At 44.9% G+C, this 12,790-nt stretch overlaps 5 protein-coding genes across 5 annotated transcripts; 3 read left to right on the forward strand and 2 right to left on the reverse strand.

The window, feature by feature from the left end:
- Positions 1 to 107: 107 nt before the first annotated feature.
- SAMD00019534_077850 (hypothetical protein) lies at positions 108 to 2,210 on the forward strand (the record flags this gene model as incomplete). The annotated part of the gene is made up of 2 exons (XM_012896825.1): positions 108 to 223; positions 302 to 2,210. 2 exons carry the CDS (start codon positions 108 to 110, stop codon positions 2,208 to 2,210), a joined length of 2,025 nt encoding a protein of 674 aa, XP_012752279.1.
- Positions 2,211 to 2,349: 139 nt separating this feature from the next.
- SAMD00019534_077860 (hypothetical protein) lies at positions 2,350 to 4,879 on the forward strand (the record flags this gene model as incomplete). The annotated part of the gene is made up of 2 exons (XM_012896826.1): positions 2,350 to 2,666; positions 2,737 to 4,879. 2 exons carry the CDS (start codon positions 2,350 to 2,352, stop codon positions 4,877 to 4,879), a joined length of 2,460 nt encoding a protein of 819 aa, XP_012752280.1.
- A 61-nt stretch (positions 4,880 to 4,940) lies between these two features.
- Positions 4,941 to 7,359, reverse strand: SAMD00019534_077870 (hypothetical protein; the record flags this gene model as incomplete). The annotated part of the gene is made up of 3 exons (XM_012896827.1): positions 4,941 to 7,089; positions 7,169 to 7,183; positions 7,262 to 7,359. The coding sequence occupies 3 exons, from the start codon at positions 7,357 to 7,359 to the stop codon at positions 4,941 to 4,943; spliced, it is 2,262 nt and encodes a 753-aa protein (XP_012752281.1).
- Positions 7,360 to 7,595: 236 nt separating this feature from the next.
- SAMD00019534_077880 (hypothetical protein) lies at positions 7,596 to 9,856 on the reverse strand (the record flags this gene model as incomplete). The annotated part of the gene is made up of 4 exons (XM_012896828.1): positions 7,596 to 7,838; positions 7,910 to 8,892; positions 8,957 to 9,588; positions 9,666 to 9,856. The coding sequence occupies 4 exons, from the start codon at positions 9,854 to 9,856 to the stop codon at positions 7,596 to 7,598; spliced, it is 2,049 nt and encodes a 682-aa protein (XP_012752282.1).
- A 559-nt stretch (positions 9,857 to 10,415) lies between these two features.
- Positions 10,416 to 11,984, forward strand: SAMD00019534_077890 (hypothetical protein; the record flags this gene model as incomplete). Its single annotated transcript, XM_012896829.1, has 3 exons — positions 10,416 to 10,538; positions 10,595 to 11,173; positions 11,244 to 11,984. Coding segments are annotated over 3 exons (1,443 nt in total), but the record flags the coding sequence as incomplete, so codon positions are not given.
- Between the last annotated feature and the right edge of the window lie 806 nt (positions 11,985 to 12,790).

A 12,790-nucleotide genomic window follows, 5' to 3' on the forward strand; every position in this document is an offset into this window, starting at 1 on the left:
CAGTTGGTGAGGTAAATAGAAGGATGGGAGTAGTAGGTATGAGAAAGAAAGGACGTGATATACTCAGTCTGGTGGAAGCAGTCCAATTCCATCGTAATGATATGTTCATGCATCACTTTGAAAGGAAGTATATTCTCCCTGTCGACATCAGAATCAGTCTACATCATGCACTTCACAACATAACAATCAAACCCTATTGTTCATCCTACGACACGCCAGGCAGGTACGTTACTCATTCATTCAATAACTAATCATGGGACCATTCCATCACTCACTCACTCACTCACTCAATCAATCATAGTATTCTGTTCACTATTCGCGAGGCATTCATTGAGGCACTTCATAAGAACAATCACAGACTTGTCGTCTACATCATTGAGCAGGTCAAGAAAGTGTATGGCATGCAATGTATATGTTCATCGTTCTCATCATCAACTGAGTCCAAGTCCAAGTCCAAGTCCAAGTCCAAGTCCAAGTCCAAGTCCAAGTCCAAGTCCACTCTGTCACCATTCAAAGTAGTTGCAAGTATACTATTTTTGTCAGAGCTGAGCGAGCACGAGGATGCCAGGATCATTCCCGATCGCAACATGTACGATACTTTGATGAAGTATTCACCTGATTGGTTCGACGGGAACATGCTTGGATTCTTGGCTAAAAAGTCGTTGAGCGTGCATCATGATGTACATCTCTTCATGCTGCTGGCAAAGCGATTCAAGTCGCACGAGGACTCTTTCCAAATTGGCTACCAAGGCCAAGCCGATTGGACGATCGACGAGTTGTACAAACATAAGGTGTCGTCGGACGACATCATCAAGTTGGTGCAATGGCACGAGGACAGAGATTGGCGTTGGAGTGATCAGGCTGGAATTAACTTCTTTGAGTTTGCCGTCCAGTACAAGCGATATGATATTGTACTCAAGATGGCCACCGAGATGAGCCCAGACACATTCCCAACCGAATATTCCGAGCAATACGAGTCGTTGGCATTGTGTACCGACCACAACGGTCAGATCATCTCTAGCGCCAGCGACAACGGCAATGGCATGCCCGAGCATGGAGCACAGGTCACCAAGCAACAGGTCATCTCGATGTTGGACGATACGGGTTCAATCTCAGATCTCTATTCGACTGCACTCAGACAGCATCGACTCGATGTGATTGAGCTTTTGCACCAACACCTCACTGGAGAAGCATGGGATGGTATCACCAGACACATCTTGGATTGGGAGCTGACCAGCACGACAATAGACTGTATTGCCGCGATATTAACCGGACCCTGTCCACATCACTGGTTCACCATCAAGACTGATCACATGGCCAAGACTGATGTGGCCATTCTACACCGACTCCTCGAGTTGGTCAAGCCTAGACTGTTGTTTGTCGTTGATTATTATTATGGTGGCACGACGATTGATGTCCTGAGAGCGATGCATCTCCATGGCCATGGCAGTCCCAACACCATGTTTACGTGGGCGGCAGAACTGGGTGCATTGGATATCATGGAGGATCTATTCAACCAGGCTGATTCTGAGGTACCCAATGACACTCACTTGTTCAATAATATGGTGAACAAAGTGTGCCAAACCAATGGTAATGTGGAGGTACTTCGATATCTCAAGGATCTTGGCTTCCCATTCATCATTAAGGAGTGTTTATTATACGCACTGTGCAGAGGCAATTATAAGGCCGTGGACTATATCCTGTCGCTGCCAGAGTATGTGGCACGTGTAGGTAGCAAGCCTGGCTTACTCATGGGAAATGACATACTCCGTGTGTTGGAACAAATTCCTGATCATACCGTTCCAGCTCAGATCACATTCATGTTGGATCGCCTGGACATTGCAGACCGACTGAATCAATCATTCATCAATCAGTTGTTGTCAAAGTCTGGCTTCCACTTCCACATCTATCGTGCTGTGTTGGATATGCTGGCCAAGGACATTCAACAACATCAACAACTTCAACAATGTAAGCCATTCATCAAAGCACCTCCATTGAGCAATGTTAAGTTCTTTCAAATCAATCATCGCGATAAATATCGATCGACCAACTCTGTTGTGGAGTTGTTTAGACCTCGTGGCCTGGGCGCCAATCAAACAAACAACGAAGTCATCAACATGTTCATCATACCATGCACTGATGACTATTACCAAACATACCAGACAATGATCATGGATGCTGGAAGATTCCCAATTGATGGATGTAAGTGAGTGAGTGAGGGAGGAAGTGAGGCTGGACCCCAGGACCAGGCCTCAATCAGTAAATCAAAGTGATCATTTTGGCATCATTCCACAAGTCCATCATACAAACAAATACATAAATATCTATTTATATATAAATACAAACAAGATGGCCAATGATGATGATGATAGTGATGGTGAGTTATCAAATTCAAAGATAACTCACCATCAGTTTCACAATGTACTTAGGTCTGTTGTGATCAGATCAGTGTTGTTCTCATCAGTTGGTGAGGTACATAGTAGGATGGGATTAAGATCAAGGCGTGGATGTGATATCCTCAGTCTGGTGGAGGCTGTTCAATTCGGTCATACAGAGTTGTTCATTCATCACTTTGATAGGATGTATATCGGTAATGGACCAACCAGAGATCGTCTACATTGCTCTCTCCACAACATCATAAGCTCATCTTACAACGTGCCATGCAAGTAAGTATGTCCTCAATCAATGTCCGCTCAATCACTCACTCACTCACTACTCGATCAATCAAACAAACAGTCTGTTGTACACTATTCGAGAGTCATTCATCCAAGCACTGCATAAGAACAATCACAAGCTGGTTGAATATATTATTGATCAGGTCAAGGATGTCTTCGAGTTGAAGTGTTGTTGTACTGAAACACCATCAAGGCTGGAGGACGGATCAATGACCACGAACAAGACTGGAGACCAAAGGTCATCATTAACTACTGTTGCTAGCATACTCTTGTTGCGATTGTCTCAAGATGACGAGATACATCCCGATCGAAAGATGTATGACGTGCTGATGCGGTATCCGCCGGATTGGTTCGATGTGAGCTTGGTAACTTGCTTGGGCGATATGTCGTTGTTCAAGCATCACAATGTGCGCCTGTTCAAGAGTTTGGCCAACCGATCCCCCTTGCACAGGACCTACATGACTCATCTTGTTGACCCAGAAAGAAGGATCTACAAGGCTCGGATGGGAGGCTTATTCGATAAGTCCAACATTGAGTTATTCAGACACCAAGTGTCGTCGGACGACATCATGGAGCTGGTCAAGTGGCACGAAGAGACAAGTGCGCATAGGAACAATGGAATCGTTTTTAAACTCTTTATACTTGCATTGGAGTACAAACGATTTGATGTCGCACTTTTAATGGCGACCAAGGGCACTCTCCTAAAGGTCGTGGAGTATGACGAGGCATTGGCAAAGTATGCCAATATCGAACTACTCAGTGCCATCAACTACACATTGCCGGACATCTATGTTAAAGACATACTCAATCAGACAAAAATTAATGGCAACATCGACTTCCTCAAGCATTGCCACAGTCAGATAGAAAGCAAGGTTATGGGCCTCAAGGATCATCTTAGTCCTGCTGTGCTGGACATTGAGATGATTAATCACATCCGTTCCCATACACATGACTACGCACTCTATGTATTGTACAACCTCAGTCACCTGCTACAAATACAGAGTGATAAGCTTGGGACACTTGGCAACAAATGGACCGTCACGAACATTGACGTGCACTCTGATTGGATGGTGACGAAGCATCTAACCGACACACTGATTGCCGACAAAAACAGAGTCAAGTGTCGGTTCTCCAATCTCTACTCAAATCTCTATAGAAGTGCACTCACACAGCAGCGAGTCGAAGTGATTGAATATGTGCATCAACTCATATCTAATGACCAAACCAAAGTAGATATTATCACAAGGAACTTCCTTGGTCGGGAAGTGTCAACCAGCGCGACGTTGGAGTGCATTGCATCGTTAGTTGGCACTCATCCATCCCTTCTTCACTTGTTCACCATCAAGTACGATGACCTGATTCAAAGTAATCCCGATTCACAGCAGATACTACTTTCATTGATCATATCTGGACAACTGGTGTTTGATGGCCACTATGAGAATATGACAACTGACACCCTGCAATTGATTCATCGACATGGACATGGCATTCCAAAGGTCATGTTTCTTGCCGCGGCAAAGCTCGGAGCATTGGAGATCATGAATAATGTGTTCCATATGGGGATGATCAATGATAACCAGATCTTCAGAGAGGTTGTCAATGAGGTGTGCAATGCCAGCGGAGATGTGGATACACTTCGATATCTCAAGGATCATGGGTTCTCATTCGACATTAAGGAGGCGTTATCAATGGCCCTGTACAAGGGCAATTTCCACACAGTGGACTACCTCCTCACTATGCCTGAACATGTTGAGCGCGGTGGTACGCCTGGCTCGCTCATGCGCGACCAATTCATTCATATTATGGGATATCCCGACAAGATCGATCCAGCTTCATTCATATTCATGTTGCATCGTCTGGAGACCGCTGGAAGAATGGACAAAGCATTCATCATTCAAGTGTTGAAATTGGCTCGTTGCCACTGGCATATATATCGCTCTATGTTGGATATGTTGGAGAGGGATCAGTGTCGATATCAGCGATTCATCCCAGCACCTCTATTTCACAAATCAAAGATCTATCAATTTCTTTGCAAAGATAATTATCGATCGACCAACTCTGTCGTGCAACTGTTTAGACCACAGAATTCTGTTGATGACTATGATAACAAAGTCTGTCCATTCATTATTCCATACTCTGAAAAGATGTACCAAAAATATCAGAAAATGATCATCAACTCTGGAAGATTCCCATTATTAAATTAATAGTTTGGGCTTAATGTCAATCAACATCCTCACTCACTCTCCTTGTCTTTTATTTGCTCAATCAATCAGTGATTGGGAATCTTCCAGTGTCGACTAACATAGTCTGGTATTGAAGGTAATAATCGTTTGTGGATGGAATGAAATAAGCTCTAATTGATGATACATGTGATGATGGTTTGTCAACTCCAATGCCATTGCCATCTGCGCCAACACCAATGGGTCGAAACAATTGCATTACAGAGTTGGTCGATCGATATCGAGCACTATCCTTCAATATATTGTACAAAATATTGTTCAATCTCGGGGCTGGGATGAATGGTTTTGGATGTTGTTGGTCCAGCTGGTCCCTCTCCAACATCTCCAACACAGCACGATAGATGATGAAGCGGAAGCCAGCTGCTGATAACATTTCGATAATGAATGATTGATCATGTCGGTCTGAGATGTCCAGATGGTCCAACATGAATGTGATCTGTTTTGAATCGACGTCATTATCCAGATTGTTCAACATTCGGATTACTTGGTCGGTGAGTAGCAAGCCAGGTCTACCTCCAGACTCAACGTGCTCTGGCAGCGTCAAGAGGTACTCCACCGCTTCAAAATTGGATTGATTCAGAGCATTGAATATCGCGTTCTCAATATCGAAATCCAAGTCTAGCTTCATCAGGTATCGAAGAACGTTAACATCTCCACTGACCTTACACACTTTCTCCACTAAGCCTTCCTCAAGGACGAGCATCTCTGGATGGAGCACCTTCTCCATGATATCAAAGGCACCCAGATATGCCGCGCACCAAAATATGTCCTCGGGCTGGCCGTGTCCATGTTGATGTATCAATCGCAGGGTATCAATCTTCATGCTTGACGTAAAGCCACTAAGCTTCAGCTGTCCAGGCTTGACAAATGCAAGCAGTGTCTGTTGTACGGCCATATCACAAAGTAGCAGTTGAATATAATGCATGGTGAACACTAAATTGTCTGGACAAGTGCGAATGATCGAGACAATGCCCTCGACAAAGCCTACCACCACTGCAGTGGCACATGACAGACTCCAATCAATGTTGATCCCTCCATTCACTCTGGCGTTGTTGAGGGAAACGAGTTGTAGAACCTCGTCCATCACATCAACTCGCTTCTGTTGGATTGCACTGAGGTAGAGTTTGTTGTAGAATTGACACTGGACCCTGTCGGCACTGGCCAACAGTGTGTCGACGAGTCGCTTGGTCACCACCCACTCGACGTGCACTTCGATGATCGTAACCAACCATTTTCCCTTGTCTTGGACTTGATTCAGGGCCTCGCTCTGTTGTTGAAGCAATTGACTGAGGTTGTCCAAGACATAGAGTGCGTAGTTGTAGTCTTGTGATTGTCGTTTGATATGACTTATCATCTCATTGTCCAACACTGGACGACCATGCTTTCTGATGTCCTTAACCCTGTCACGTATCTGGTTGTGGACATGCTTGAGGAAGTCGATGTTGCCATTAATGCGTGTTTGTAGGAGTAAGACATCAATCTTCAATTCGTGGTTCGGTAATTTGTACTTGATGCCTCTGAGTAGCTCACTGTTGGCATACGTTGCCAATGCCTTGTGATATTTCTCTTCCTTTTTATAGCGCTTGTGCATCTTGGTCGCCATCAGAAGTGCAATATCAAATCGCTTGTACTTCATTGCAAGCTCAAAGAATGAAAAGGCTCCAGATACCGGTTGCCAACCATTTTTCTCGTGCCACTTGACCAGTTTGATGAGATCGTCCGAGGACACATCCTGCTGGAACAAGTCACTGCATTGGCCATCTGATCTGAAGTGGTTGCGCATATGGGACTGGAATCGCTCGACCAAACTCATGAACAAGTGCACGTCGCGATGCTTTCGCAACGACATATCGACCAACCTTCCCATCATTTCATCGCTGAGCCAATCAGCAGGGTACTGCATCAGTGTGTCGTACATCTTGCGATCTAGATTGATCGTGTCATTGCGGTCCAATCTAAACAAGAGTCCACTTGATACTGTTTTGAACGACGGCTTGTCATCGTTGGTCGTGGACTTTGAATATGAGTTGATCATTTTGGTTCTACTTGTTATTACGTCGTGACATCTACAATGCTCTAATAAATTCTTGATTTGCTCAATCATGTAAACAACAAGCTTGTGATTGTTATGGTACAATGCCTCAAAGAATGCCTGGCGAATAGTGTACAACACACTGTTTGATTGATTGTTTGATTGATTGAGTGAGTAAGTGATTGATTGATCATTAATGAGTTGGATGTTGAAGTACTTACTAGCCTACATGTTGACTGTGATGATTTGGTTCGAGAGTGAAGTGATGAAGTGCGCGATGTAGTCTTGCTCTGTTGTCCACGTTGAGGATATACATCTTATCAAAGTGATGAATGAACAACTCTGTGCGACCGAATCGAACAGCATCGAACAGACTGAGAATATCAGGCTCTCGACTTGATTTTAATCCCATCCTTCTATATATCTCCCTAACTGATGAGAACAAAACTGATCTGATCACAACAGACCTTAGTACATTGTGAAACAATATATCCATCTCTATATTATTATCATTATCTCTATCTCTATCTCTAACTCTGTCCTCAATGTATCAAAGAAATGAAACCAAAACAAGGAACAAGCTGAGATATTTATGCTGTTGTATCCACACAACCCAGGCCTTACTTTTATGAGATTGATTGATTGGATTTAGGACGAGGCATGAGGGATCGAATGCTGGAAGGAGTGTTGTTGGCTGCTGGTGCCCTTGACAATCTCCACCGTAGACGCTGTGATTTGGTTGTCCTTCATGATGTTGCCAATAGCCTTGCGAATCTTCTTCTCATTGGCATTGGGCTCGACAAACACTCTAATGGTCGATACTGTCATCTCTTCGCTATGTGTCCAAAAGTGGAAGTCGCTGTATCTTGTTACGCCCTCAATGTTTGTTATCTAGTCGTAGTGATGGTGTTTGTTAACTACCTTCCTGCGCGCGAGCTGTAGCATGGATGATGGACACTTACATTGCCAATGATTTGACTGACATCCTTGGTCAAGGCTTCTGGGGTGCACTGCAGCAGAGTCTTGGCTGTGTTGGTGATCAATGGTATTACACTGAGGAAGATTAGAATACTGATACAGAGTGAGCAGATGGGGTCGGCCAGGGTGTAGCCCCAGATCTGGATGATGAGCGACGAGATGATCACTCCAACGCTGCCCAATGTGTCGGCCAGCAGATGGAGGAACACTCCATCGATGTTGACACTACGCTTCTTTGGTTGTTGTTGTTGTTGGCCTTGTGCCAGCAGATCGGCTGGCTCCTCGTGGTGGCCGCCGTGTGCGTGTGAGTGGCCGCCTCCACCTCCATGTGAGTGTCCATGATCGCCATGGAATGAGAACACGCCAACCATATTAACAATGAATCCCAACACAGACACCAACAACAACTTATCAGTGTTGATCTCTGGTGGCTCCATCAGTCTGATTGATTGTTTGAGTGAGGGTAGGGTAAGGGTAAGGGTTAGGGTTGGGGTTGGGGTTAGGTTGGGCGCGAGACTTAGAACATGCCTTTCGATTGACTCCATCAAGATGGTGATGGCAATGAATATCAGGAATATACCGTTGACGAAACCAGAGAGGATTTGGACACGACCGTAGCCATAGGTGTAGGTCTCGTTGGGCTTCCACTGTGAGATGACCTCGGCCACGAGTGCAATGAACAATGCCGTCGCGTCAAATAGCATGTGGCAGGCATCAGTGATCAGTCCAAGACTGTTGGTCCAGATACCATAGGCCATCTCGACAAACATGAACATCAGATTGACTACCAAGAAGATAAAGATACGTCTAGATGTCGGTTTCTCCACAATCTGGCGAACGACATCCTTCATAATGAAACTGAGTGATGATGTGGACTTTGTAGCCATCGCGCCAGCGCCCAATCCCATCAGTCCTTGATTGGCACCGCCATCAAATTGATTGGACTTGGAGAATAGTATATGTATAGCTATGTGTGGATGGATGGTATGAGTGAGTGAGTGGCGTGACAATTCTCCTGGTTCACAACATACCTGTGAGGATGAGCATGAAGCTGATGATTAGAAGGGGTGGGAGACAGGTGCTGAAGCCAAGGAACAGGGAGAGGACGGCAGAGGTGATGAGATAGGATGTAAGGGTCGCCTTGCTGTAGACGAGGAAGCCAAGCTGTTGCTCGATGATTGAGTCGATGTGATGGTTGAGGAATGTTCCAAAGAGCGCGACAAAGAACAGCTGCAGCAGGTGGAACAGCTCGTGCGACGTCGTGTCGGCTGGAGGCATGGCCGAGTATGGGGTGGTCGAGTACTCGTACACCTTTAGAACGAGCAGCAGCAGCGACGACGCCAGCATGCCTAGTGAGTGCAGCTTGTTCTTGCTGTTCTGCACGCCCGCCGTGCCACTGCCGCTTCCATGGCTGTGCTGCCACTTGTGAATGATACCACTGCTGCCCAACAGATTGTAGACCACCAGACAGACGCCGCCAAAGAACAGTGTGGAGTATGGTGTGCCTGTGCCTGTCACACCGCCAAACAAAGGGATCGACAAGTAGCCACCAACCAACATCAATGTAGCGCGCGCCACATCATTTCCAAACAAGTTGCCCTGCATCAAGTTATTCAATATAATCGGATATGTTTCAAATGTATAGTCTGTCAACAATAATGCGCTGTTTGTTTGATTGGGTCATGTCAGTCAGTCAGTCCGTGCTCATGATCATTCAATCAATCATTCGATCAATCATACCCTAATGGTCCGATATACTTGAGACCAGTGTTCCAGAGCAATAGTGAGCCAGTGTTGAGCACGGCAAACAATGCCAGGTTCTTCCATTGTGACGCCTTCATGTGTTGGATGGACAGCCATGGTTTCTCATTGATGGCAAACAGTACCGATGACATCAACACCGTATAGAATGTCAAGTCGACCACTGTCATCGTATCATGCATCAGAAAGAAAGCAATTATCGTTGCCCATATTCGAAAGGCTTTACTACCAAACAGCATCAATATAACAGATTGACTAAAGTTATATATATGAATGATTGTTTGAGTATAAGTTATACATGTCTGGCTGGTCTGGTCTGTCGATCACATGATCTAGATATATCGCATCATGTTTGCTAATACTATTACTAACCTGTTCTTTGAGTACTTTGTGTTTGACATCATCTTCACTTTCTTCCTTTCGTTAGTTTCAACTGATTGAATGAAAGACTATATAAAGTATGAATATAATATATATATATATGTTGTAATACAAAAGATGATGGAGTAATCAAACAAATAAATGAATGAATGAATGAAAGAATGACACGTGGCCCAAGAGTGAGTTCACTTCACTTCACTTCCAACCACTTCACTTCGTTTTCGGGACTTCCATTCAAATTCAAACAAAACCCTGACCCCTCTTGGTCAAGACTCAACTTTGGTCAATCATTCATTCATAATTCGTCTTTGGCCTGCGATCTTATATTACTTTATACATATACATATACAGAGAGACATGTCAGGAGGTGATAAGTTCTCATCAATACTTAAGCTAACAGAGCTTGACGACTTTATAACACCATCTCAAGAGTGTATCAAACCTGTTGAGATTCTTAGAACAAAGGTTTGTGTTATGAGCTGTTGTGATCGATCACAAGTCACAACCAACTAACAACAATAGTATAGAAAGGAACAAATGTACATATAGAATCGGATGGAACATATATGGAGGTGGGCGATGATGGCCAAAAGAGCAAGATGGAGAAGGCAACGATTACGTTGAATGATTGTCTGGCTTGTAGTGGTTGTATTACATCGGCAGAGAGTGTATTGATCACCGCACAGAGTACTGCAGAGTTTATGAGTGTATTGGCAAAGAATGCAGAGTCTCGTCAGTATACTGTGGTCGTGTCGCTGTCGCCCCAGTCAAGGGCATCGATCGCCGCACACTTTGGCGTGTCGTCCAAGACCGCCCAAGCACGTCTCGAGTCATTCTTCCAGCAAACACTCAAAGTCGACTATGTATTCGACACGGGATTCAGTCGCGAGTTCTCCCTGCTCGAGTCATGCGCAGAGTTTGTCGCTCGCTTCAAAAAGACCATTGACGCACCACTACCCATGCTATGCTCGGCATGTCCTGGCTGGATCTGTTATGCCGAGAAGACACATGGCGAGTACATCCTACCCTACATCAGCACGACCAAGTCGCCACAACAGATAATGGGCACACTAGTCAAGTACTACTTAGGTGACAAACTGCTCAACAAGAAGTATGTTTGATTGGAACTATTCCATCCATGTTGTATCACTCACTCAACCAATCATTCAATCAATCAATCAATCAAACAGACCATCAGAGATATATCATGTAACGATCATGCCTTGCTATGACAAGAAGTTGGAAGCATCAAGGAGTGACTTTTATTCGGACTTGTTCAAGAGCAAGGACGTAGATTGTGTGCTGTCCACTTCAGAGGTGCTCGAGCTACTCAAGGAGAAGAATGTAGACTTCAACTCAATCGATGAGACGATGGCAGACACAGGCAGTGCCCAGGAGGCACAACAGGCACAACTCAATCGATGCCTGTTCAAGAACATCGATGAGTCGAGCGGTGACTTGTTTGGTGTGGAGGGATCGTCTGGCGGCTACTTTGAGTTCCTGTATCGCTACGCCGCCAGGGAGCTGTTTGGCATCACCGTGGACAAGATCGAGTACCAGACTGGCAGGAACACAGACTTTATGGAGGCGTCGATCGAGGTGTCTGGCAAAAAGGTGTTGTGCTTTTCCAAGGCCTATGGATTCAGGAACATTCAAAACATCGTGCGCAAGATCAAGACTGGCAAGATACCTTATCACTTTATCGAAGTGATGGCCTGTCCGTCGGGATGCATCAACGGTGGCGGTCAGATCAAGGCGGGCAGCGGCACGATCAAAGAGCAAAAGGTATTGATACAGCAGAGCGAGGACAGGTACAATGAGCAGTCTGTCAAGCTGCCCCTGGAGGACAAGCGTGTCACAGAGATCTATGACCTATGGCTGAACGGTGTCTTCTCTGCCGATGCCAAATCCAAGTTACACACTCAATATCACATGATCGAGAAGAACAAGAATGCCTTGTCCATCAAGTGGTAGTCTGGACGGCCAGCCGTTTCCACTGGTTGACCGATTCGAATTGTGGAATCAACAAGTTCATTGGACCTCTTTGGGCATGGCATTGAATGACCTCTCGCGGGATGGAACACGCACTCACACACACCACCAATCAATCAATCACGATGTTCATGCGACTGAGTCGTGTGTGAGTGTGTGAGTGGGAGGTGTCACCTGATCCATCAATCACCTCTCACTTTCACCCTCGTAGGTGGAACTACTCAACAAAGTAAGAAGTGTGGATTACAATAACGCACCGAGTAACAGACCGCTATACATGTTCCAAGCAATAAACAGTTTGTTTGTTTATTGTTTGTTCATTCCAACTGCACGCATCATTATCAACATCATCAGCAGCAACATAGATACATAGTTAGTCTCTGATCGATCATTTACTGTAGCTGCAATCACATTGAATCAAGTCACCATTTGATGGGCCGTGTGTCCGTGGACCTGTTGGTGCAAAGCACCGCAGAGAACATTCGAACCAAACAAGAGTTGGCCAAAGAGAGCATTATAAAACTTGTCCTGGGTTCAAAGACATCAGATCCAATGCTTTATCAATACTTTATTGTAAGATGTCTCAATCAATCAAACATTGGAATCATCCCTAATTCACTCAATTATTCAATTATTCAATCATAACAGGAGATGCAGAATGAGGATGTCACATGCGATAAGGAATGGGTACAGAGATTAAGAGATAAGTTCAGTCAGACATCAGAGACAGC

This window comes from Acytostelium subglobosum (assembly GCF_000787575.1).
Source record: "Acytostelium subglobosum LB1 DNA, scaffold: scaffold16, whole genome shotgun sequence".
Taxonomy (NCBI): Eukaryota; Evosea; class Eumycetozoa; order Acytosteliales; family Acytosteliaceae; genus Acytostelium; species Acytostelium subglobosum.